The 22,472-nt window shown below is 42.2% G+C and overlaps 1 protein-coding gene across 11 annotated transcripts in view; it reads left to right on the forward strand.

The window, feature by feature from the left end:
- The window catches only part of LOC106045142 (lethal(3)malignant brain tumor-like protein 3), a 51,226-nt gene that overhangs the window by 18,688 nt on the left and 10,066 nt on the right, over positions 1–22,472 (forward strand). For 10 of the 11 annotated variants that reach the window (XM_066982537.1, XM_066982539.1, XM_066982540.1 and 7 more), the window contains 15 exons: positions 542–599; positions 1,754–1,842; positions 3,104–3,208; positions 3,857–3,992; positions 4,490–4,581; positions 5,573–5,724; positions 7,312–7,388; positions 8,852–8,937; positions 13,033–13,143; positions 14,312–14,426; positions 14,561–14,660; positions 15,483–15,662; positions 17,041–17,172; positions 17,624–17,685; positions 20,349–20,515. In XM_066982537.1, the coding sequence (XP_066838638.1) occupies positions 542–599; positions 1,754–1,842; positions 3,104–3,208; positions 3,857–3,992; positions 4,490–4,581; positions 5,573–5,724; positions 7,312–7,388; positions 8,852–8,937; positions 13,033–13,143; positions 14,312–14,426; positions 14,561–14,660; positions 15,483–15,662; positions 17,041–17,172; positions 17,624–17,685; positions 20,349–20,515 (1,662 nt within the window). The remainder of the gene's footprint in view (positions 1–541; positions 600–1,753; positions 1,843–3,103; positions 3,209–3,856; positions 3,993–4,489; positions 4,582–5,572; positions 5,725–7,311; positions 7,389–8,851; positions 8,938–13,032; positions 13,144–14,311; positions 14,427–14,560; positions 14,661–15,482; positions 15,663–17,040; positions 17,173–17,623; positions 17,686–20,348; positions 20,516–22,472) is intronic. The other variant, XM_013195498.3, reaches the window with a different exon arrangement.

Raw genomic sequence — 22,472 nt, forward strand, 5'->3', positions numbered from 1 at the left:
TGAAAACTTCATAGAAGAACTGTGAATGGCAATCTGGCTTGGAATGTGACACAGGGAGACATTTTCTGGGGTGTTCATCTATGGCAGTAGTTCCTTGAAGCATCTGCTTCTTACAGGGCTTCATAGGTGATTTTTTTTTTCTGTATCCATTCCCTGGCATAGATGGACATAAGAACCTCTGAAATGAGAAGGAAAACGGAGAATTACAGTGAGGTTGCTTATGTGAGCAGTAAATCCAGCACTGCAGAAAGCAAATCCTGTGCATTGTAATGGAGGTTTAGGGCCCGTACTGCTCTTCATGTTTAAATGAACTTCAGTAGCATACTAAGTAATTTGTAAAGTATTTTGGGATACTGCAGGATCAAAGTTATTTATGTAACATACCCTACTAATGCTCTTGCAGGGTTATTCAAAGGGAAATAATGCTAGCTAATACTCCTGTTAGTTACATGTTACATCCTTATTGTACCTGCATTGTGAGATGATCAGAGGGAGGAAACAACAATATTGCTAAACTTTTTTTTAACGTATCTGTGTCTAGGAGAAGAATAAATCAAATAATATGAAAAGCCGCAGAAACACTAAACCAATAAAACAAGGTGAGCTAAGCTCATAGTCTCTTTTCTTTAATGTTTATAGATTATTTTACTAGCTATTATAAGATGAATAATAGTAAACAGAAGAAGAAAGGACAGTAGAGCTCATTTCACATTCAGAATAGCTTATTAGGTACATAACCCTCTTACCACAGTCAGTCTTCTGAAATGTATTAGCGAGAATATGCTAGATTTGCCTGCATGTTGGGCACAGCGTAGAGGATCTGGAAGGAGACAGCCTGATCCAAATCTCGCTGAAGCCGATAAGAATCTTTGCTTCCATTGACTTTGGAGAGCTTCATAGCCACAAATGACAAATAGAACATAAGTTGTAAGCAGCATGAGATTGATTGCAAACTTTGGGTTAAATTTGTTGCATACCTTAAAGGAGTTAGCATATCTTAAACTGGGGGGAGATTTTTAATATGCTTTTAAAATATAATTTATTGTGTGTATGACCATGGTTCTGCTAGAATGAATCCAAGCACCTGCCAAGTTGTCTTCAACATGTATGTACTGGTAGCTGCCTCTGTAGTAGGTGCGCTGTGGTATTAGCAGGTTATAAATACGTATATTTATATATCTATGCATACAAAAAATCTTGTGAACTGAACAAAAATTCACTTGGTTTTTCATTTGTTTTGTTTTAGGTTTATTTCAGCTGCAATTATATGCCTCTCTGTGCTGTCATGTAGTTCATATCTAACCCTTTATTTCTCTGTGAATTACCAGAAGGAATTATTTTCCTCTATTTTAAGTTACTATATCTTGTTGAAACTTTACCGTGGCAGCTTTCCATGGGTAGCTTCCAGCAATTCGGGTGCCACAATTCATTTGACCTGCGATATGATAAATTTTTGTTAATGAGAAATGAGCACGGTCGTCCTACTGTTGGAATTTGTACCTTTCCTCAAAAGTTGGGTAACACTGCCTCCTCTGGGGTACAGCAGCAAAACAGCATTGGCTGAGCTGAGCTCGGAGCTGCCTCCTTACTTGCTGTAAAAGTAACTCCGCACCTGATCAGAGAGCAGCGCCGCTGCCTGGAGCTGCTCCTGTGCTGTAAAAATGACTTGCAGAAATGGGAGGAGAAAGAGGAGAGAGGGAAAAACGGGAGATGTCTGGGAGAAACACTCATTTTTGTTTTTGTTTTTGATTAGTTGTTCCTGCAAAGAAGAAGGTATGGAACTGGGTTTCCTACTTAGAAGAGGAACGGATGCCAGCTGCTCCCCTAAAACTGTTCAGAGAGGTTGGCAGCTTTTTCAGCTCTTTCATTGTTTTTCTCAGGCAGCCTCCCAGAATGACTAACTCAATGCAAGTAGAATGTGAGACTACCCTCAAACCAGCAGTTACATTTATTAGCTATTTTGGTGCAAGCAGGCAGTAAAAACCTCATGTTTGTTTCCAGCCCTGAAGCACTGTGGAAACAAACATCTACCCTGTGAGCCTTATCCAAAACCAGCGATGTAAAAACCACGGATTGAATCCCACTCACAAATAAACAATGACTGTTTCGGTCTGCTTTGGGTAGCTCGGAATAAATTGGCTGTTAGGCAATCTCTAAGCAACATCATAGAGGAACAGTTTAATGTCTTTCATATGTCCTGTGTTTCATCTGTGGCCGTACTACGCCCCTTCCAGCCTTCCTGTGTAGAAAACTGTAAGTCAGCTAGCTCTGAGAGTGTCAGAGATTACCTCAGTGAGAAGTAGTTGTTAGAAGGGAAGCTGTGGTCGTCCACAGTCTGGTGCACTGAAGTTAGAAGATGAATGTAGATGTGGGGAAGCTGCTTCTACATTCTGGTGCAGCAGCCCAAATTAAAAGTTCAGCTCGCAGTGAATTCTTCAAAGCAGAGAGCTGTTTGCACCGTCCAGGGTGAGATGAGAAGGAGAGGCAGTTAACTACAGTGGATGCAATAAGCTATTTGCAATTGCAGTTAAAATTTCTTCTTAAGCCTTTGCTATACTTCAGATGCTTAATTTGGATTCAGATTGCAAATAAATTAATAACACAAATGCTTTCTGGAATGGCTGTGTAAATAGGCTCCAGATTAAATATTCTTTCTCCCTTCTACCATTTGAAGATGAAAAGTTACCTTTTGGGGAAGTCTGGACTGCTGACCTCGTGCTGACACAGGCAGAATGATTTTAGCTTTCCTGGCTGTTTGTTTCTGCCAGCCCTCCTACACTGGGCTGTGAAGGGGATTCTTTTGTGTTTGAATAGAGCTCATTTCTGCATCTGCTGAAAGATTTGTTCACAGTTAATTGCAACAGACTCATGGTTCAGTGTTTTTCAGAGATTAATTAGAATAACAAGTAAACCTGAAATATGGTGATCATGCCGTTATTGATCTCTGTACCTGTGTCTGTCTATTAAAGCAGCAATCATTTAGTGATAGAATTTTCTACTATGAGTTGAAAATTCAAAGCATATCTGATGAATGTTCTGCAATAGATTTTCTCTTTAGAAATTAAAAACAAATTTCTCTGTCTTTTTTTCCTCTCCCACACAGTATCAATCATTCCCACAAGGCCGAAATGGATTTAAAGTTGGAATGAAATTGGAAGGGCTGGACCCTGAACACCCATCTCGATTCTGTGTTCTTACAGTGGCTGAGGTAGTTGCTATTCCTGTCTTCGATTCCAAAAATCCCATTTACATTTAGGATACTTTTTTTTTTTCAATAAAAAGTAGGAGCATAGGAATAGTTGTATTTTAATTAATTAATGATTAGGAGGATTTCAAAGTGACACTGGAGGAATATTGTTATGTGGTTAAGAATCCATGAAATCCTACTGTCAGACTTTTGCAACTGTATTTCATAATAATAATAAACCTTTTAATTCCATGCAATGAATGAGTGTGAAAAAGAACAATGCAATTAGGCCCCAAGACTTAGTAAATATAAGCAAGTGGAAATTCTGTGTTTCTTCAATTCTGTGAAATCTGTGTCGAGCTGATATAGATGTAAGTGTTCTGCTGCATTTGCACTCTGGATGTTGCAGCACAGGAATATATGGGGTATGGAATAAAAACAAGTCCACTGAAGTTACACTGACCGGTTTTGTTGTCAGCTCCTTGAAGTGAGGAAAGCATGGAAAGTGGGAGATGTAAATGAGGAAGAATAGAACTAGGCTTTTGAGAAATAGACCAAGTCTTACGCTTTTACCTGTAAATCCAAATACAGGAAAAACATTTTGTTAGTATTTTTCTTTAGGTTCTGTATGATGATGTTGTATGATAATCAGAGCTCCCCTGCTTATAGGTACAAGGGTATAGAATGCGATTACATTTTGATGGTTATCCGGAGTGCTATGACTTCTGGGTTAATGCTGATTCCTCAGACATCCATCCTGTCGGCTGGTGTGAAAAAACAAGCCATAAGCTGCTCCCTCCTAAAGGTACGGAAAAAAATAAGATGGTGTGCAAGACGCCATAAATTCTAAGAGCTAGTTGTCCTGGCTGTGCATGTTTCATTTTTAGTATGATTTCATTGTCGAACTCAATCTGAGTGGCTTAAAGAGAAGAGGTGTAATTAACATAGTGAATCACAAAAGAACAAAACAACTTCCTTTTGATGTTCCCAAAGATTGACGTTGTTAGTCAAATTAGAAACTCTTTATTGGGTGAGCTTGTAAACCAAGGAGTTTCTTTCGGGTTCAGAACTTTATTCTTCCTGGCATTCAATTTCCTAGAAATGTTTGAAGGTTGAGATTAATGATTGGACATTATACTGAAAAAGAGAGAGATGTTTTAGCCGAAATGCATAACCCCTGAAGATTGTAGAAGGGCAGTTATCATGCAAAGTTCATATTCTTCCCAGGTAATTTCCATTTCTGAAAAACCAATCTGAATGTAATGGGTCTGTGTAAAACAATCTTTTTATCTCTCTTTCTAGGTATCAAGGAGGGAGAATTTAATTGGGCTTCCTATTTGAAGAATTGCAAAGCTCAAGCAGCTCCAAAAAGCCTTTTTAAGACCCTCAGCACTGTAAGTGGTGATATTGAATACAAAATGTTTTCAAATGGGTCTGATGCTAAGCAAGTTTTGACCAGAATATTTACATGTTTTTAATATGTTCATGTCAGAGGTACAACCATGGTACAATCAGATGCAAGCTATTTCCTGCTGTGATTTATTTGTAAGATGGAAGCTAGTACAATTTTTTCCTTCCCCCAGTCACTGGCTTTCCAGGCAGAGAATTTGTATTTCCATTCTTCCTTAATACTGGAGGAAAAGATTTACTCTACCATTTGTTAAATATATTACAACAGTCTGTTTTGCTGTGTCCCTGCAGTCAAGATATTTGTGTCACTTTCCTCTAATTTAATCATTTCCAAAATAATTTCTGGTTTCCAGCAGCATGCTCATGTGCACCATGGGATTTATTATGAGGCTATGGATCTTGAGTATTTTTCATCCTTCACCCACTGTTGTTTTCCTTCTGGTTGTTAGCTTCAGTTTGTTTATAACACTGCTTCCCATTCTGTGTCACTGAAATGACACAAAGTCCACAGCCTGGTGGATTTGGTGCTGCCAATGGACTGAGCGCTGTCTGCAGTGGGATCAGGGCCCAACCACGCAGATTTGTGTCTGGATACTCTCCAAATTTTCCACTAATAAGAGAGGACCATCAATGCTCACGCTTATCCTCAGCCAGTACTTAGCAGCACAAAACTGTGCATAGAATCACAGAATGGTTTGGTTCGGGCTAAGGTGCTAAGGCATTTTAGCCTTTGAATCTGTGTTGTTGTGTACCTGGAGATTCTGTTACTCAGGCTGCACCAGCTCTTTTTCAGAAATAGTAACATTTATTGCCAGAATACATGGAAATCTCGCCTGTAGCTCTCTTGCTAGTGACTTGTGTTTTTGTCTGTGGGTTTCAGGGTTATAACCTGCAACTAATGAGTTTATAACAGTGATTTAAATGGCGTGGGCTAAAATGTGGCTGATTTCCCTTTCCTGATGTCCTGTTCCTCAGCCTGTCACACCATCTGGTTTTCGTCTGGGAATGAAACTAGAGGCAGTGGACAAGAAGAATCCGTCACTGATGTGTGTTGCAACCATCACTGACATGGTGGATAACCGCCTGCTAGTTCATTTTGATAACTGGGATGAGAATTATGACTACTGGTAAACGAGAATCTATTTCTAATATATATCTGCAAGTAGACCGTGGTTTATTTCACTCTGTCAATAATACTAACATCTCATATTTTAAGTATAGTCACTAAAGCTGGGATCTTAAATCAGCTTTCAAATATCTGAATGATTGTTTGGGGTTTTTACCAAGTGACGCTGCCCAGTAGTTTCCCCTGCTGTTTGTGCACCCTTCAGCTGGCTCCGTGCAAAGTCAGTGGGGCTAACCTGAACTGCTAGAGCGGTGTTTGAGGAAACGCAGCTGGTGACTGGGGGCCAGGTTAGGCAGTGTTCATGTTATCCTCCGGCAGAACTGAAGTAAAAAGCAGTAAGCTCCACTGGTGACAAACACCTCTAATTAGTAACATCCTCTCCTCTAGAGCTAGTAATGGCTGTTGGCATGTTTCCCTGCAAACTTACATTTGGAAGTAGGTAGTACTGAAGTCAGTAAAAATCTTCCCATTTGCTTCAGCAGAGTTTAGATAAGGCACTTCCAAAATAGAAGGGGTTGCCAACATTTAGGCTTTGAAGTCCTGACCTGCACTACCATTGTTCTGCATCTGCATCTTGATCCCCGCCCCTCATGCTGGGGCCAGGTGAAGTGTTAGTCTAAAAACCGTTTTCGCTCTTTGGCCCAGGTTTCCCAGCCCACATGAATGGAGAAACTTTCTTTGAATTTGCCTGTGAAAGCAACACAAGGCACATGCTTATCTACATAGCACTGATTCAATCAGTGTCCTGTGTTTTCTCCCTCACCTCCTTTTGTATGATTTATTTTTTTTTCAGAATAGGTACCTCTCTGGTGCCAAGAGAGTCTTTTCTTTCTTTGCCATAAATATATCATCCAGAGCTTTGTAACACTGGTGTTTTGATTAGCAGGTCTTCAGATCTAGTTCCTTTACCATTGTAGCCCATGAAGCTTTGTTTCCATGCCATGTTTTGTTTGGAATTTGGAAATGTTAATAGGAAACACAAGCAAACAAAGCTTCAGAGTAGCATTTGGCTGAAAACATAGTTTTTTTCCTCAGTCTGAAAGGCTGTTTTGGTCCCTTCCTCAGAGCAGATGTGACAAAAGGGGCTGTCACAAATGGACACATCCCCTCCTTTGGGAGCTCAGAAGATGTATATATGAAATAAAACTGGGAACCAGGCAAACTACCAGTAGGTTTCAGCTGGAGTTAATGGGTAACGTGTAGTTCTTGGCAAGATATTGAAAGTCATTGCCCCTTCTTCCAAAGTATGGGTTTCAGTTAGGGACAAGAGTTTGGTTTTTGTTTGCTTGCTTCCTTTGTATTTTAGCTTGGATGGTCTATGTCCAGGCTGATCTGTGGTTTGTATGGCCTGTGGGGGGAGCTTTTTTGTTGTCGTTTTTTAAAGCAACAGACATCTTTTGGGGCAGCTTGAATGCCTTGAAAACTTGGCTTTATACATTCTAACGAGGTAATGCTTGTCTTTTACACCGTGATCACACCCACTGAAAGCATCTGCTACCCTAGCAAAAGTGTATCAGACAGCATCTGAAATTCTTCTTTTCTTTTTGCATTAAAACTGACTGGTGCCAACTTCTCCTCTTTGATTCAGGTGTGAAGCTAGCAGCCCATATATTCGTCCTGTTGGCTATTGCCAAGAAACTGGAACCCCGCTGACAACACCACCTGGTATGTTGAAAGTGAGACTTATTTCCTGCCTCAGTCAAGAAACCTGTAGGCTTTATCTTCCACATAATTACGTATTTGCAAGATTTACAGGAATTTATAGATTCCATTCAGTATTCGTTTCTTTACCGACTGAACAATGTTATTGTTCATACCTTTTGCCACTGCAGTTTATTTTGTTTTACAGCTCTTTCAAGCAAAGGAACAAGGTTTGGTAATTTGCAATCGAATTTGATTTCAGAAGGGAAAGAAATTTGAAGTATTTTCAGAATTTCCTCTAAGGTGAGCTGGAAGAAGGAGGAATCGATATCATGATTTTATAGATAATGGGATGGAATTTCTGAAAATGAAGGAATAACTGAAGCCACATCTCCTTCTGCTGCACTGGAATTCAGTAAATGAAAAGAATGTTGGGCAAATGAAAAAGGACAGAACCTACAGGAAAACAAGTGTTGTTTTCAGGCAATGCAAGTGCTTATTCACCTTAAAAATAATAAAAAAATAATGTCTGCTGTTTGCTAGATTGACAGCCTTGGAGCAAGAAATTCTGTAATTACTGCATATCAAGTTTAGTAGAGTGGGTAGCACTACAAGCTGCCTCTGCAGTGGAAGAATTTGCCTTAGTGCCTTTTACTGTAGATGCTAAAGGGGTTATAGACCCTTATTCTTCAGCACCACCACCTCTGTTCCTGCTTCTGGAAAGTGCAACAAGGCTGTGGCATGCAGCTCCCCAACTCACATCATGATTGCCTGTGCCCCTAAGAGAATCTGCAGTCAATTCTCATTTCTCTGCTGAAAGATTTATGTGCAGCAATTTGCAGACTGTCCTATGCAATTAGTGATTAGGTCCTCCTGCCAAAAGGAAACAATATTGAGGGTAAAAAATACTGAAATAGGGAGGCGAAAAAAGGTAGAGCAGTTTCTTAAACGCAGCTTAGGAGTTGCTGCCAGAGAGATGCATCCCGTTGTCGTTAGAGTAGCACAGCCATGTAGGTGTCTGGGTAGGTAGGTAATGGTGACAGAGCCTCTTACTTCGAGACTGCTAATTTTATTCAGCTATGGGTGAGTAGGTAGGAGGAGATGAGAAGTTCCTACAATCTGGCAGGCACTCACACATAGAATGGTTAATAAAATAGGAAATTAATTTAGTGATGCCATTGCACATCACAGAATCCTCTGACTAACTTAATTGGCAGCTTTCTCTAGAGAATAAGAATTGATTAAGCTGTACAGAAACGAACTCTTCAGGTTTTTCAGGTCAGGGTTAAAGGCCTGTGTAGAAGCTCAGAAAACTTGCAGTGCTGTTGTGTGTGCTGTAAGTAATGTGTATGAACAACACTTCCCAGTGCCATCCTTTTAAAGTGCTAAGTTAACAAAATAAACGTGTGCTACATAGCTGCTTTTCTGTTATTTATAACAATAGCTGGGTTTTTCTTACTTAAATATTAATTCTTCATTTTTTTCAGGATACAAGGATCCTAAAGCCTTCTCATGGGAGAAATACTTGGAAGAAACTAATTCCCAGGCAGCCCCAGCAAGAGCATTCAAACTGGTTGGTGAATCTCTGATTTTCTTAGGTCAGAAGAGTAGGGGAAACTTCTGTTATCTACCCTTTCTTTCTAGATGTTGTATTTGGTGGTGGTTCGCCATGTCTGTACTAAGAGGGTGAAAGTGTGTTTTTACTTTGAGCCTGAGTTTAAAATCAGCTTTCTCTGTTCTGCTAAAACAGAACACAGAACAGGTTACATGGTACATGGCTAAAAAAAAAAAAAAAAAACAAAGCTCATGGAAAGCTCTCTTGGAAAGAATTTTTCACGAAATGTCTTCAGTTTCTCATCAGTTTCTCCCTTAGAAGCATTAAGGGAAGAGCCTTCAGACCCTACAGATAACTGTAGCTTTCAGAGGTACGTGTGAAGGACAGTACAATACCTTGCTTCAGAGAGGGCACTGAGAGGAGAAGAAGATGGCATTTTGCTCGAGGTCTGACTGGGTGGGCAGAGGGGTTCTCCCAGATGATGTGAGCAGGACTGGTGCTGGCTGAGGAGACTCCAGATGCTCCCTTCGCCGGGATCAGAAGGGGGTATCACTGGTCTGCAACTGGGGCTGTTTGGTGAGGAAGGGAGGCGAAGAAGTTGTATGTGTATATGTTTGAAGGGAAAGTGATGTCTGGAATTCCTCCCATTGGTTGCTCTCACCGACATGAGATTTTAAAAACTCCTCTGAAATATTTTCCCCTTGAAGTTGTGTAAATCCCCCTTTCCCTTGGTTGGTGAGGATAAAATAAAGGTAGAGTGAGAAGTTCCTGTCAAGGACTAGCGTGTACCAATACCGATCTTGGTTCTTGTGGGGAGGAGCCAGCTGTGCCCTCCGCAGGAGTAAGTATACTGCCAGGTGATAGAGCATCTCTGCCAGACTCCTAGAATGGAGTAAGACCATCCCGCAGACTTAAATCTGAAGATTGTCAGATTCTCTCAACCGTGGGAGCCTGAGCTTCAGTTTCGTACAGCGGAGTTCAGTGCATTTATCTGGAAGCTCACTGTGAGCAGAAATGCAACAAAAGCCTTTAAAATAACTTCATAAATACATTCCAGAGTTGGTGGGTTTATTTCTTAGCAGTGTCTTCCGTGGGGCTGGCTCACATTGCTAAACTTTGCAGTGTGTTTAAAAACTTTGCTAAGCCATCGTGATATTTGCCTTGAATCTTTTTGATAAAGTTAGACTTGAAGGTTAATACCTGCAGCCCTCCCTTATATTTTGTGGGTAAGGTCTTTGGGACTGAGGAAGAAAAGCAATCAAGGAGGCCTCAGATAAGGGAGGTAAAAATCCAGCCAAGCAAGGCTGATAATTGCTAGATTTCAGCAGGTGTCCATTTGAAATTGTTGTAGGTTGTCAAGGCGGGTGTCACGTAATAGGCAGAGGCTGGGTTTGCCTCTTTACAGAGCTGTGAGGCCACAGCTGGAGTTATCTGCAGCACAGTGGAACTCCAAAGCATCCCTTGGATTATGGTTTTCCAGAGCTGGGCAGACAGCATCTTCAGTCACGAAGCGCAGCATGCGGAGCACCTCGGAGGCAGCGTGCTGGATAATGAGTGAGGCTTGTCAGTAGGATGCGTTTGTTACCCCCAGCGTAGGCTCAGCCTTTTTCTGAGCTGCGTTCGCAAAATCCCAACAGTGCTGGAAAATGGGAAATTTCAGAATACAAGAGAGAGGGAATGCAGCAACTGGTCTAATGCACGATAGAGGAACAACAGAACTTGTGTTGTAGAGACAAATATTTTGGAAAGATGATAAAATTCTCCATGACAAAAAGAAACGGTGGAGTGCAACCTACTTAAAACTGCCACTCTCCAGTCCTCAGTAATCTCTCATTACAGCATCGCTTCCTCAGATTTTCAGAGTATAAAAGGCGTTAAGAAATGTCACCTGAAGATAATAGGGCTTTGCTCAGTACAGGGAGCCTTGTTAGTATGGATACTCCCTCTTTTGGATTCCTCCAAAATGAAGCATCTTCCCAAGGAGGAATGTAAGTGCCTTGTCTGATTCTCTTCCTGTTTTTCATCAATTTCTGCAGCCATTGCTTTGTTCGTCCAGATATCTGGCTTTGAGAGAACGGTAGAAGGGCCAATTCTGGCTCTCATGAAACTTGGGAGTCTAAATTAGCATCCAAGACTGTTTGATGAAAATGAGACAGAAAAAAAATTGCATTTGATATAACAACAGTTAATAGAACTCTTCCAGGATCAAATCTCATTATTTTTCTGGCGTGGTTGGTCTGAAGTGCAAATACATGGCACGGTTATTGATTTTTGTATTATTATTATTATTTTTCCAGCTAGCAATTACAGGAAATCAGTACATAAAAATACGGGTTGAGAGCCAGAACTGGCATTTCTCACTGAATTATTTTTTAACAGTTTTCAAGAGCTAATGTATGTAGTCTGGAGACACTGATCATCAGCACAAATAGCAGATCTTGTGTCTGGATTTCTGCCTCTTCCTCCATCCAAAAACATAGGAGAAGACAGCTTCATTGTCAGCATCACTATTTCAACCCATTGTCTTGGGATGTCAATTCAAAAACATTCAGAAGCCATTCCAAAAAAGCAGCAACCCTTCAGCAAGACTCAAATAGACTCCTCTTCTGGGCAGCGTTTTGTTCTCTAGCACTCACACTCTTTCCCCAAGAAAGTCAGACAATGTTGGCTGGCTCAATAAGACACTCTTACAACTAAATGCAGTTTAGATTGCTTGGCTTCTGATGTACCCCGTGGCTGGAAGCCTGCAGATAAAAGCTTGTATCCAGGTGAAAAGACTGAAGGGAAACTTGAGGTTTGGAGTCTGTAATCCCCTCATCTCAGAAGCGACCTCCTTCCCTGTACCCAGCTGCTGACAGCGAAAAGGGTAAGGAAGATTGCGAGGAAAGAGTGATGATATTAATCTTTTCGTTAACCTGATCTTGTTCAAAGACATGATTTAGAACCGTCATTTCCCCTGACCTTTGTGTGCAGAAGTGAAGAGGGGTGTTCTGAATGAGAGCCCAGTGCTCCATAACCCCCAGGTGAGGAGTTCAGAGGAGGAATTCACAGTCCTTCAAAAATAAATGGAAAACAAATTGGTAAACGCTGTCTGTTACATAGAGGTTTACATCCGCAGGTGCTGCAGAGGGCACACGTCAGGTCAAAGGGCATCCTGGAATTTTTACAAAGTACTGTGACCGCCGGGGTTTGAGGCAAATGGTAAACGAGCAACTGTGGGCGTGAGACTCCTGTGGCTGGAACTGTTCTCGTATCCCAGCACTGTTCCCCAGTGCCACAGTTTTCAACAGCTGATAACAAGCAGGTGCAGTTATCATAAGAAGTAGATGGCAGTTACTGTTCTGACCCGTGGGCTCCTGGTCCTGCACCATTGTTGCACGAGAGAGGCTTAAGCCCAGGCTCAAAGCAAAGATCTGAAATACCTCTGGTTGTCGTGGAAGTGGGGATTTTTGTACCCTCTTTACTCTGGGAAGGAAGAGGAGTGTCTGGAATTGCCAGGTTACAGTTAAGGCAAAATGTCTGTGCCAGAGGAAGAATTTTGCAGTGCACTGAAGTGAAGTCACTTGTTTCCCAGCCCAAGCTCCAAATGAAGGTAACTCTGTTAGTATCCGGAAGCAGAGGTGGCTGCATCTGATGCTAAGAATGATTCTCTGTAGTGTAGTGAAGGGAGGTGTCCCATAGCGGCATTTCAGGCATTCCGATGTGAGACAGAAGCAAGCTGGCCAGCATCCTTGTCAAACGTGAGGTAATCTCTCTGCCGTGTTGAGCAGTTTTGCTGTCAAGACTGTTCAGTCTGTGTATTAGTGGAGATTGTGGTCGTATTTGGTCTTTTCTGTCAAGGAAGAGCCTCTTGCACTGACTGAGATGTTCCTTTGCAGTGGGAAAGCTCAGGCTTCTCCTTGAGTAATTTTGGACTTCTGACAGATGGACAGCCTATTCCTTTAGAAAACTCTTACTTTAACCTCTGAAGTAGTCTGCCATATGAGGTCAGGGGCCAAAGCTGCAAAAACATTTGACTGGTATATGAAACATCCAGTGCGTTTTATTCAGAGAAGGCGACTAGTTGTGAATGCCCTGACTTTTTAGCATTCTGCTTACGATCTTGTCTTACAGCGTCCTGCTCACGGATTCCAAGTTAATATGAAGTTAGAGGCTGTAGACAAAAGAAATCCCATCTTGATAAGAGTAGCAACGATAATTGACAAAGATGACCATCGTATTAAGGTATGACCTTGCTTTGAAGTGCAGAGCCTTTCTGCTGAGGAATGCAGTGATTGGCAGGACAGAAAAAATACCGTTTGATATGAGAAGCAGCAAACAAACACCTTACAGATGATGGAGCATACAGGCCTGCCCAACTGGAAATGATTTCTGTTGTTTTGGCCTATTGAAATCTGATGGAATTGCCTGGTATTGTTAGTTACTGTTTTAATGTAACTATTTTGAAATAAGATTTGACAGAATGATTTCCCATCTCTTAGCAGTTTCTGTGTGATCTGTACGAGTGAAGGTAGCATTAATGTTCTGCTGGTGGGAAGCTACCTGACAATTTTTTCCTAACACATTTAAAAGAAAATCAAAAGCAAGTTAAGTCCTGGTCCGTGTGGGAAGCAGCTTCATTCACCAATATAAATTAATTACACAGTTGCATTTTAACTAATTATTTTCATGTTCATATATTGCCAGAAATGCATGGGCTTCTGAGAAATTAGATATCAGTTGGCTAAAGTGGACCCTGCATTGATGGGGGCTTCTTGGCCACAGGTCTCCTTCCTGAAGGATGGTCAGGAGTGGAGTTTGCTTCCCCTTAGCCATTTGATTCTCAGCCTCATCACTGTGACTGCCAGCTGAAGTCAAGTTTTGCCAGTGTATAGTGGCATGACACTCAGCTCATATACCTTTTTTTTGCAACTTTGCCATATGAGCAACCCATTAGCCTTTAAACAGCAGTGATCCTTAATTTCTGTTTGCCTGAGCTGGATCTGAACAACCATTACTAGTCCCTTCATCCAGTGGAAAGTTCTAGCTTGTTTACTGCAAAACTTGCCAAACTCATTGGCTTTTATGGTGTTCTGGGATTCACAGAAAACAAAACAATTAAATAAGCATTTCTGTTTGCATATATTTAGTCTGGAGTGTGCTGGAGCACCCAATGGTCTGTGCGTTCTTGCAGACCTTCTGATTTGACTATGTCACCAGGATCTGGTTGTTCCCTAAAAGACAGACAAAGGGGTCAGGAAAACAAATTGAGCACAAAGAATAATTGTGCTTGACTGAAAGATTGAATGAATCAGCTCCAAGTTGAGCAAGGTGAAACAAAGGGGGAAGTTAAAATAAAAGCTGAGTCATATCCTTAACTGTATCTCTCACTGAGACTCTGTGCTTCTTTTAGATACATTTTGATGGCTGGGACCGTAATTATGATTTTTGGGTCGATGCAGACAGCCCTGATGTTCATCCAGTAGGCTGGTGTGCAAAAACTGGACATGCTTTGCAAGTCCCTCTAGGTAATGTAGATGACCTCGTTGTTGTATTGAATAATTTTCCCTAAATGCAGTCTGCTCTTCAGTTGTATGAAACTTTTTACAAATCTGTTTAGCTTTTTACAAACCCGTTTACCTTTTTTAATTCTTATTACCAGGTGCTGTTGATCCTGTGGGAACTGTGGGACAAGCGTGTCCTACTCCAGGCTGTCATGGTATTGGTCATGTCAGGGGACCACGATATGGAACACATTATACGTATGTATATGAGATCTTATAAGGGTTCTGTCTGATGCTGTCTGTAAGAGTAATGCAGCAACAAGCACCTGCACTGCACTGAAATTATCACTGGGTGTTAGTTCTGGAGATAGCTATTAGTGCAATTGCAGCTCCCTCTTGTGTCTAAATGCACTGTTCCACCATAAATTCAGTTTATACCGGTATAATCATTACAACTGCAATACAATCTAGCATAGATGAATTCTCTCCAATTTCTATCTTCCAGTATTACTGAGGGAATTTCTTTTGTAAAATAACATACCCAAGAACAGGATGCAAGAAGACAACTAAGAGGGAGAGTGTTGGTAGATTATTATACCGTAAGGAGAAAGAAGAGAGTGCTCATGTTTTGTGGTTTGCCTTTGATTTCTTATGTCTTCTTGGAAAAGAAAGGTTTTTCTTGATTAAACTATTTTACAGAGCAAGAAAACAATCTCAAATGGGAGGTCTGAAGGTCCAGTAGCATATAATGTGGTAAAGGATTTTGAATTGTTCAGAGTGATAGTTGCAGGACTGTTTTGTTTCATGAAATACTGTTCAGACAAGCAGGCTACACAGGAAAAGCTGTTGTTATTCTCTAAGATGACTCTGAAAACATGACTTTGATTTCTAAACCTGCTATTTGGTCCTCTGCTTGCCCACACCTTAGACTGGGTAATGATGCCTCCCTTCCAGACATGTTTTGGCCTCGCTTTTTCTGTGTTTGTTGATGTATATATCTGCCTGAGGCTGGGAAGACTGGTTTTAGAAACAGGCATCATAATCTATCTCTCTCTTTTTTTTTTTTTTTCTTTAACTCAGGTTAGTTGGCTGCCCATATTCTGATGTGAACCTCAGCAGAGAAAACTCGTTACAGGACCGCCTGAGCGGGGAAAGACCTTCCCCTGGCAATAGCCTTCAGAAAGCCAAGAGGATAGAGACCCCTGCCCCAGTCCTGTTGGGAACAGGAGAGTCTTCTCAGGAGGACTCTCCACACTCCAGGTGAGCTGAACCCATTTCCTGGGCAGGTACTAGGGAACAAAACCATTTTACAAGGCTGACAAACACAGGAATTGGCAGAGAAGCAGTAGAGCATTGAGTTCATCTGTCTGTAATATTGACCCATGCCCCAGACACTCTTAACACAGAGCAGTGCACTTTTATACCCTCATATGCCTTAATAGGTTTCTTGATTCCTTAATCCTGCTGCTCTGGTCACATTCCAACAAAGGAAATTGCATTCTGTCTCCATAAATTTTTCTTTGCTATTTCAATTTAAAGTATATTCTTTTTCTTCATTTCCTGTCCTAAAACTGTCAAGCAAGATTATTTTGCACTATTAAACTGTAACTGCGATCCACCCCAGAGCCTGTTGCATTACACTGGTAGGTGTAATGGCTCCGTATGTATCACTTGGCAAACAAGTGGAGTTCCTTCAGATATTTTATTTTCTTACGTGAAGATCTTGGAACTGAGTATCATTGAGGTAAACTGTGTAGTAGTTCACTGGCTGCACGAGGCAGTTAGGCTGTCATTGGGCCAAACCTGGCCAGGAATGCTTTCACTATTGTCACCTACAGTCTGTAGGAATTCAGTCTCTCCAAGGCAATCTCTGGTGATACTTTAGGTCTTTTCTGTATTTTAAGGCCTATATGCATTTTAAGGTTTCTTTGCTTTGCTTAGATTTATAACATTATTGAGGTATGTTTGGTCAGACAAAAGGAACACCTCTCCCCTAAAGTGTGCATGGCCAGGCCAAAGTTTGCCTATTCTGATCCCAGTAATGTGCTGGGATCTCCTTTTGCTACTCTTAACAACAGAATTGATTGCATTTCAATGGCACTGTTACTTGAAAATTTTATCAGGAGTTTTGGGATTCTCCTAGAATAAATGGCAATCTAGAATTGCAGTATATTTATGTTTTTCTAACCAGTTCATTTCCTGATAGTGGGAGCTTCAAATTCAGTATGCGAATCTTATAACTTCCTGCTGTTTGTCCTACCTTGGTTAACTGTGTAGCTCTATTTATGCAGCAAACTCAGCTGTGGAAACTGCCTTAAATGTTATCCAGAGGAGTCAGGGTTCCAAAATCTTAAATCTCTTGATTTCACCACAGCACATGCTTCAGTGGGTTTCTTGTAGCTGCTGGGATCAGAGCCTCAGTCCACAGGGGCTGATTATTTCACATAATCTCTCTCAATCCATGCTACAGTAAAGCACTTTGTACTGTGCCAGTAATGATGGTGGGGGAGAGGAAGGCTTCCACCACTAGGTGGTAGTTGTTACCCTCATTTGCAAGAAGCTGCCAGCTTTGCCTCTCCTCTGGGAAAAGGGAACAGAGGATGTCAGCTTAGCTGCTATCATTTATCTGTCTCTCCAGAAAATCTGCACAAGACAGTGAAAAGTCATGTCAAAGCAGTGTTCACAGTCTGTCGGAACAGTCTGAAAACAATCAAGAGAAAGACTGGATAGAAGAGAAATCATCTGCAGACATCAAAGCCAAACCGAAAAAGTAAATAAGATTTTTGTGAGGTATTTTCATGGATTAGTAGTTGTGCCTCTTGATGCTTCTGTTACATAGGAAATACAGATGTAAATCAGGAGCTTAGAACAGCTCAGTCTGATCAGAGGTTTGCAGCACAGAGTTTTAGAATGACATGTTGTTAAGTCTCCTCCTTTCCTCCTACTATTTCAAGGACTTTCTTTCCCATTGTGAGCTCAAATCTGAGTTGTAGCTATGAACTGAATATCACAGTCCTTAGCTTAGAGAAGAGAGGCCAGGCACAAGTAGTTCTATCGCTAATGGTAAGAGGGAGATAATTTTGGTTGCTAAATACACCGTTAATCTCTTTCTGTAGAGGAGTTTGTGTTATCAGTTTGTGTTATCATTTGAAATGTTTTGTATTTAGCAGTTACATCAGTTTGTGTTATCATTTGAAATGTTTTGTACTTGATGCTTTCAGGCTTGGATGCTCACATGCCTATATAAAGTTCCAGCTGGCGAAACAGGAAAACAATGGGAAAGGTTGGTTGATTTTTATTTATTTTTGTGTGTGTTTGTTTGCATGTGCAATTTACCAGACCCCCAAGGACAATTTAAAACTCTACAGCTTTTTTTGTTGTTGATTCCATGATCAAGAGAGAACATACCCTGGAAATGATGATAATGGCAGTCTTTTTTCCTTTAAAATGAGGAAGAAGAGTAAAATTGCATAGAAGTATAGGGTTTTATACTTTTTAGAGTGAAGCTTTGTATTTAGTAACTGAGAGGACGAGCCTTCATCATCTGTAGTACCACTGCATACTCTCCTGAAATGGCAGGGGGAAGTTGTTCCCTCGTCTGCGACCATTCTGCTGGTAGAGTGAGCAGAGGTGTCATGGGAGAGACAGACAAAACCTGGCAGATAGTTGCTAAGTTCGGTCAACTTCTTGCAGTAGATTCCCCCTGGGTATTCAGAAACATGATTAGAATCATTTAGGGTAACTTCTTGAAGATCCTCCTAAGGAGGAAAAAGAAAATCAAATGGAAAAACAATGTCTTTTTTATTCAGGTACTTGACAGTTTAAGTTTTAAGAGAAGCTTTCTGATATCACTTTGGCAAACCATATGCTTAACTTTCAGATTTACTATAAAAAGCCATTTCAGAGAACCGAGCTGACCAGGCTTTTAGGAGGATTTAACATGGTAATAAGTCTCCAATCAAAAATAGCTAAGCAGGCACAAACTGGGGCAGGTGCCTAGCTTTTTTTTTTTATTTATGTATTCATTTTTACCTTGTGCTGACTTCTGCAGTCAGAGCTAGAGAGTCTGCCAGTGCTGAGCTGCAGTTGCAGTTGGCAGGGAAAGCTGTCTGCTTTCCCGTCGCATTTACCTTAAGCAGAGTGATGGAAATCAGTAGAGGGAAATTCTGCAATAATCCACTGACCTGTAATTTCGTGATTGCCCAGAGCTTTCATCCCATCTATATTTAAACTGTTAGGACACCGCTTCCTTCTGAATGGAAAATAATTTCTGTCGATCGTGGTTTGGACACTTTCCCCGAGGATCTGGGCTCAGGGAAGGAAAGGGCTTTCCAGTTCGTGTTGCTGTGAGGCTCCCTCTCCCTCCAGGTGCCTGTCACTGTTCCCGTGCACGCTTTGCAGCAGGCACGCTTTTTGTTCGCCGTGAGCTGCCATGTTATCAATGTGACTAAAGGTTTAAAGGCTTAATGGTGACATTCGGGGTGGAGAAGGGGGTGAAATGAAGAAAAGCCAAGCTGTAAGGATGGGGAGGGAATAAAACGAATAGGGAACAGCCTGTGATCGAGGCAGTGCCCACGCAGCAGGGATGTGGCAGCACAGAAGATCCTGGCACGAATGGGACCTCCTGGCATGGGGCGGGGGGGTGAGGCCAGCTGCTGCCAGCCCCTGGGGTCACAGGGAGAGACAAGGTGAGGAGCAGGTGACAGCCTCCCAGGAGTGATGTCCTACGCCATGTCATCGCCAGCAGTGTCAGCTTCTGCACTGACGAGCAGGCTTTATTTATTTAAGTTTTAATTCCCCCACTCTGGTCTCATTATTAGAAGTAGAGACCCGTATCTGATGCTGTCCTGCATCCCTTAGTGAGGTGGAGATGAAGTGAGGCGACCCAGCAGGGGACAGAGGAATAACCTTGCATCAGACCAACCTTTGCCTCTAGCACATCTTTCGCCTCAGCTGGTGAGGAGCAGGCAACCTGTCAAAATGTGCTCGTTCTTTATAGCACTGCTTTCGTTGTGCTTTACAAGCAGCGCCTGGCACACCCCACAGGTCCGTATGCACCATCCTGCAAACGCCGTTCACGATAACACCGAATAAATCTGAGGCAGGCAGCAGCCCTGTCGGTGCCGTGGCTGGGGAAGGTTTATGAAAACGGCAGCAAAACGGGACTTTGGTACCGCTGCCGCGGGATGGCGCCTGGCAGCCTGCACAGTGCCCGCCGGGGGGCGAGGGGACGGTGCACGTTACCCCTTGTAAAGCAGAGGAATGCTTTCCATGTTGTTTCCATCCTCTGCTTCACTTCCTGTTGTATAACCGGGCAAATCCCTGTAGGACCATGACTCTGCACTACTCAAATGATCTCATTAGGGAGGGGTGATTTCTTCTGTCTCTCTCTCTCTCTTTTTTTTTTTTTTCCTCCTCCTTGATTTTTTTTTTAAAGCCTCCATCACTTGACACATGAGGAGGGAACTGATGTCTGGAGGTAACCTGCAGCACTCCTGGCCTGGGAGCCTCCTGGGGAGGCGGCGAGCCCAGGCCATCAGCTGGCATGCGTGGCGCTCCTCGCAGGCTGGCTACAGCTGGGAGCTGGAACGATGCCATTAGTTTCCAGCTGAAGATGCTGTTACCAGAACTCCTCCACCTTGTCAATAAAACGCTGCAAACATCTTCTGTGTTAGCAGCGTGACATCATTTTCCTGGGAAGAAGCTAACGAGCTAACGATAAAGCCTCCAGCCTGGCAATCTTATCTTATCTTACCTTTTTTTGGTTTCTTTTTCTCGGGAGGGTGGGGGAGAACACCCAGAGAGCTGTGTGCCCTGCAATAGCAGTGCCTGGCTGCCTGCTTGTCCTGCCTTGCTTTTTCCTCCAGACTGTGACCCTTCCTCCTCTTTTGTTGTAATCGCTCTTACTTGAAGACTCGCTCTGACTTGTCTCGTTTCCTTTTCCAGACCCTGATTTCGATCTCCAGCAGGCCCTCCACCAGTCCATCTTCATGCCTTCCCTGACCTCTAACCCGACCCACCGCCTCCATCTCTGCTGGGAGCAGCACTGCAAGCTCTTGCCGGAGGTCTCGGGCCTCACAGCCAAGCACGTGGCCAAATGGACTGTGGAAGAGGTGAGTTACCTGCTACCTGCTCCGCTCTCGGGTGCTGGAATGCCAGAGCCCCCTTTCTGGAGCGCTGATTAGAAGACATCTTTATTTTCTGTGCCTCCCTAGGTAATGCTTTGCCATTTGCCTTGCATATGCCATAGCTGACTCAGCTAGAAGTTGTACCTGAGTCCTTTACGAAAGGAGGGGAAAGATCTCTGTTAACCCTCTGGTGTCCGTGGCTTATTTCAGTGAATGAGACTCTCTTTTTTTATTTACCCCTTGATCTTTCAGTGCTCAGGCCTGAAACACGATTCTGACAGCAGATTCTGTTTCTCTCTGGTCTCCCTCCCCCTCTCCTGTGACTTTCCTGCTTATTCACTTTTACATTGCAGATAATTCCAAACTGCACTGTGCATACCCACTCCTCCCACGTCTCCCTGCCTGTTTCCCCTGGAACAAAACTGCCCACAGCCTGACCTGATTTCTGACAGAGGTAGCTGTGCAGCTGGGGATATGTCTCTGCAGTCCCAGCTCTTGAGATGTCTCCTGTAATTAGGAAGCATGTGAAAACGCTGGTATCTTTTGTGGGCTGAGTAGTTGGTTTTTGCCTTGATGCCTTGGGCATAAATAATATTTGTATCTCCACTCGGGAAGTGGTGACAATTTGGATCCTGGCGCTTAATCACAGGCCGTTTAATTGAAGAGAAATGTGCTGTAATGTTGCGCTTGCAAGGAAGGAGATAATCTGCAAAGCAGGAAAAGGTGCCATTCTTCATGATGCATAGAGGATCTTCAGAGACTTTTAAAAAGTGCATTTTCCCTAAGTGCCTCTTATGTCAGATAAATCCAATCTTGACTTTGTTCTTCATGCTGGAGAACTGGTTGGAGTCCGGTGGGATTGCAGAATCACAGGGGATGGGAACCACAGCAAATGTGAAGGCAGTAGAGCAATTAGTGTGGCTGGTTTAAAAACTGGCTATTTTTTTATTTTTTTTTAAGTTTTAATGAAAATGAGTTAGAATTAAATTCATAGCTAGGAGGAAAAAAATCTCTCTGGAAGATTTTCTATTTGTATCCTTCTGAGAAAGTTTCCGCTGTTTTTTTGTTTTGTTTTGTTGTTTTTTTTTTTCCAAAAGGTCTTTTAGTAAATCAATACAGGCAGGAGCAGCTAATCCTCTGACATGAAAACAATCAGAATCTCTTTCTTTTGGACAAAACATGGAGGTTGTTTCATGGAGGAGCAGAGACAGGATACAAGCCAAATAAAATTTGTCCTTTACAGTTGACCTTTAAAGCAACTGCTGGGTAAATTTAACTGGGATATTAGTTTGATAGCAGATGAATATAAGTAGGGACCACAGGGCATCGATGCAGGGCATAGTGGTGTAGTGATTCACAATCCAGAACACAATGAACTGCTTGAAACTACTGATGATGCGCTGACTACCAGTAGGAGTGTGAATGGCGCATTAAAAAGATCAGCTGCAGCACCACAACAGACCAGCTAAAGTCATTACAGGTTTTGTCTTGAGTTTTGGTAAAGTGGATTGGGTTTTGCAAATCCCGTTCCTCACGGATTCCCGTAGGAATTAATTTAGCCCTTGTAGGAGCACTTGCAGGATCGGCATGTGCAGGGCAATGTAGCCGCAAGGTCTGGAAGATGAAAGCAGTAGGACTTCTCTGTGTTTTAGTGAGTCCAAAGTAGATTTGATCTGTCGGTGTTTGGGCTTCTAACATCTTCCTGCAGGGCAAACACTTGCCTATGAGTTGTGCTTTGAACTCCGCTGCACAAAGGAGCCTATTCTGCTGATGTGAAACAAGAGCAATGGGAGTGTAAAATTCTCCTTTGGTTTCAGACTGAAGAACTGTTTTTATTTTATAAAACCCACATTAAGGAAAAAAAATCTTGCTTTAGTTCTCTGTTGGTTGAGAACAGCTGAAATGACAGAGCAGCAGCAGTATTTAGGGACCCTCAAGCTAA

Source organism: Anser cygnoides, chromosome 24, assembly GCF_040182565.1.
Source record: "Anser cygnoides isolate HZ-2024a breed goose chromosome 24, Taihu_goose_T2T_genome, whole genome shotgun sequence".
Taxonomy (NCBI): Eukaryota; Metazoa; Chordata; class Aves; order Anseriformes; family Anatidae; genus Anser; species Anser cygnoides.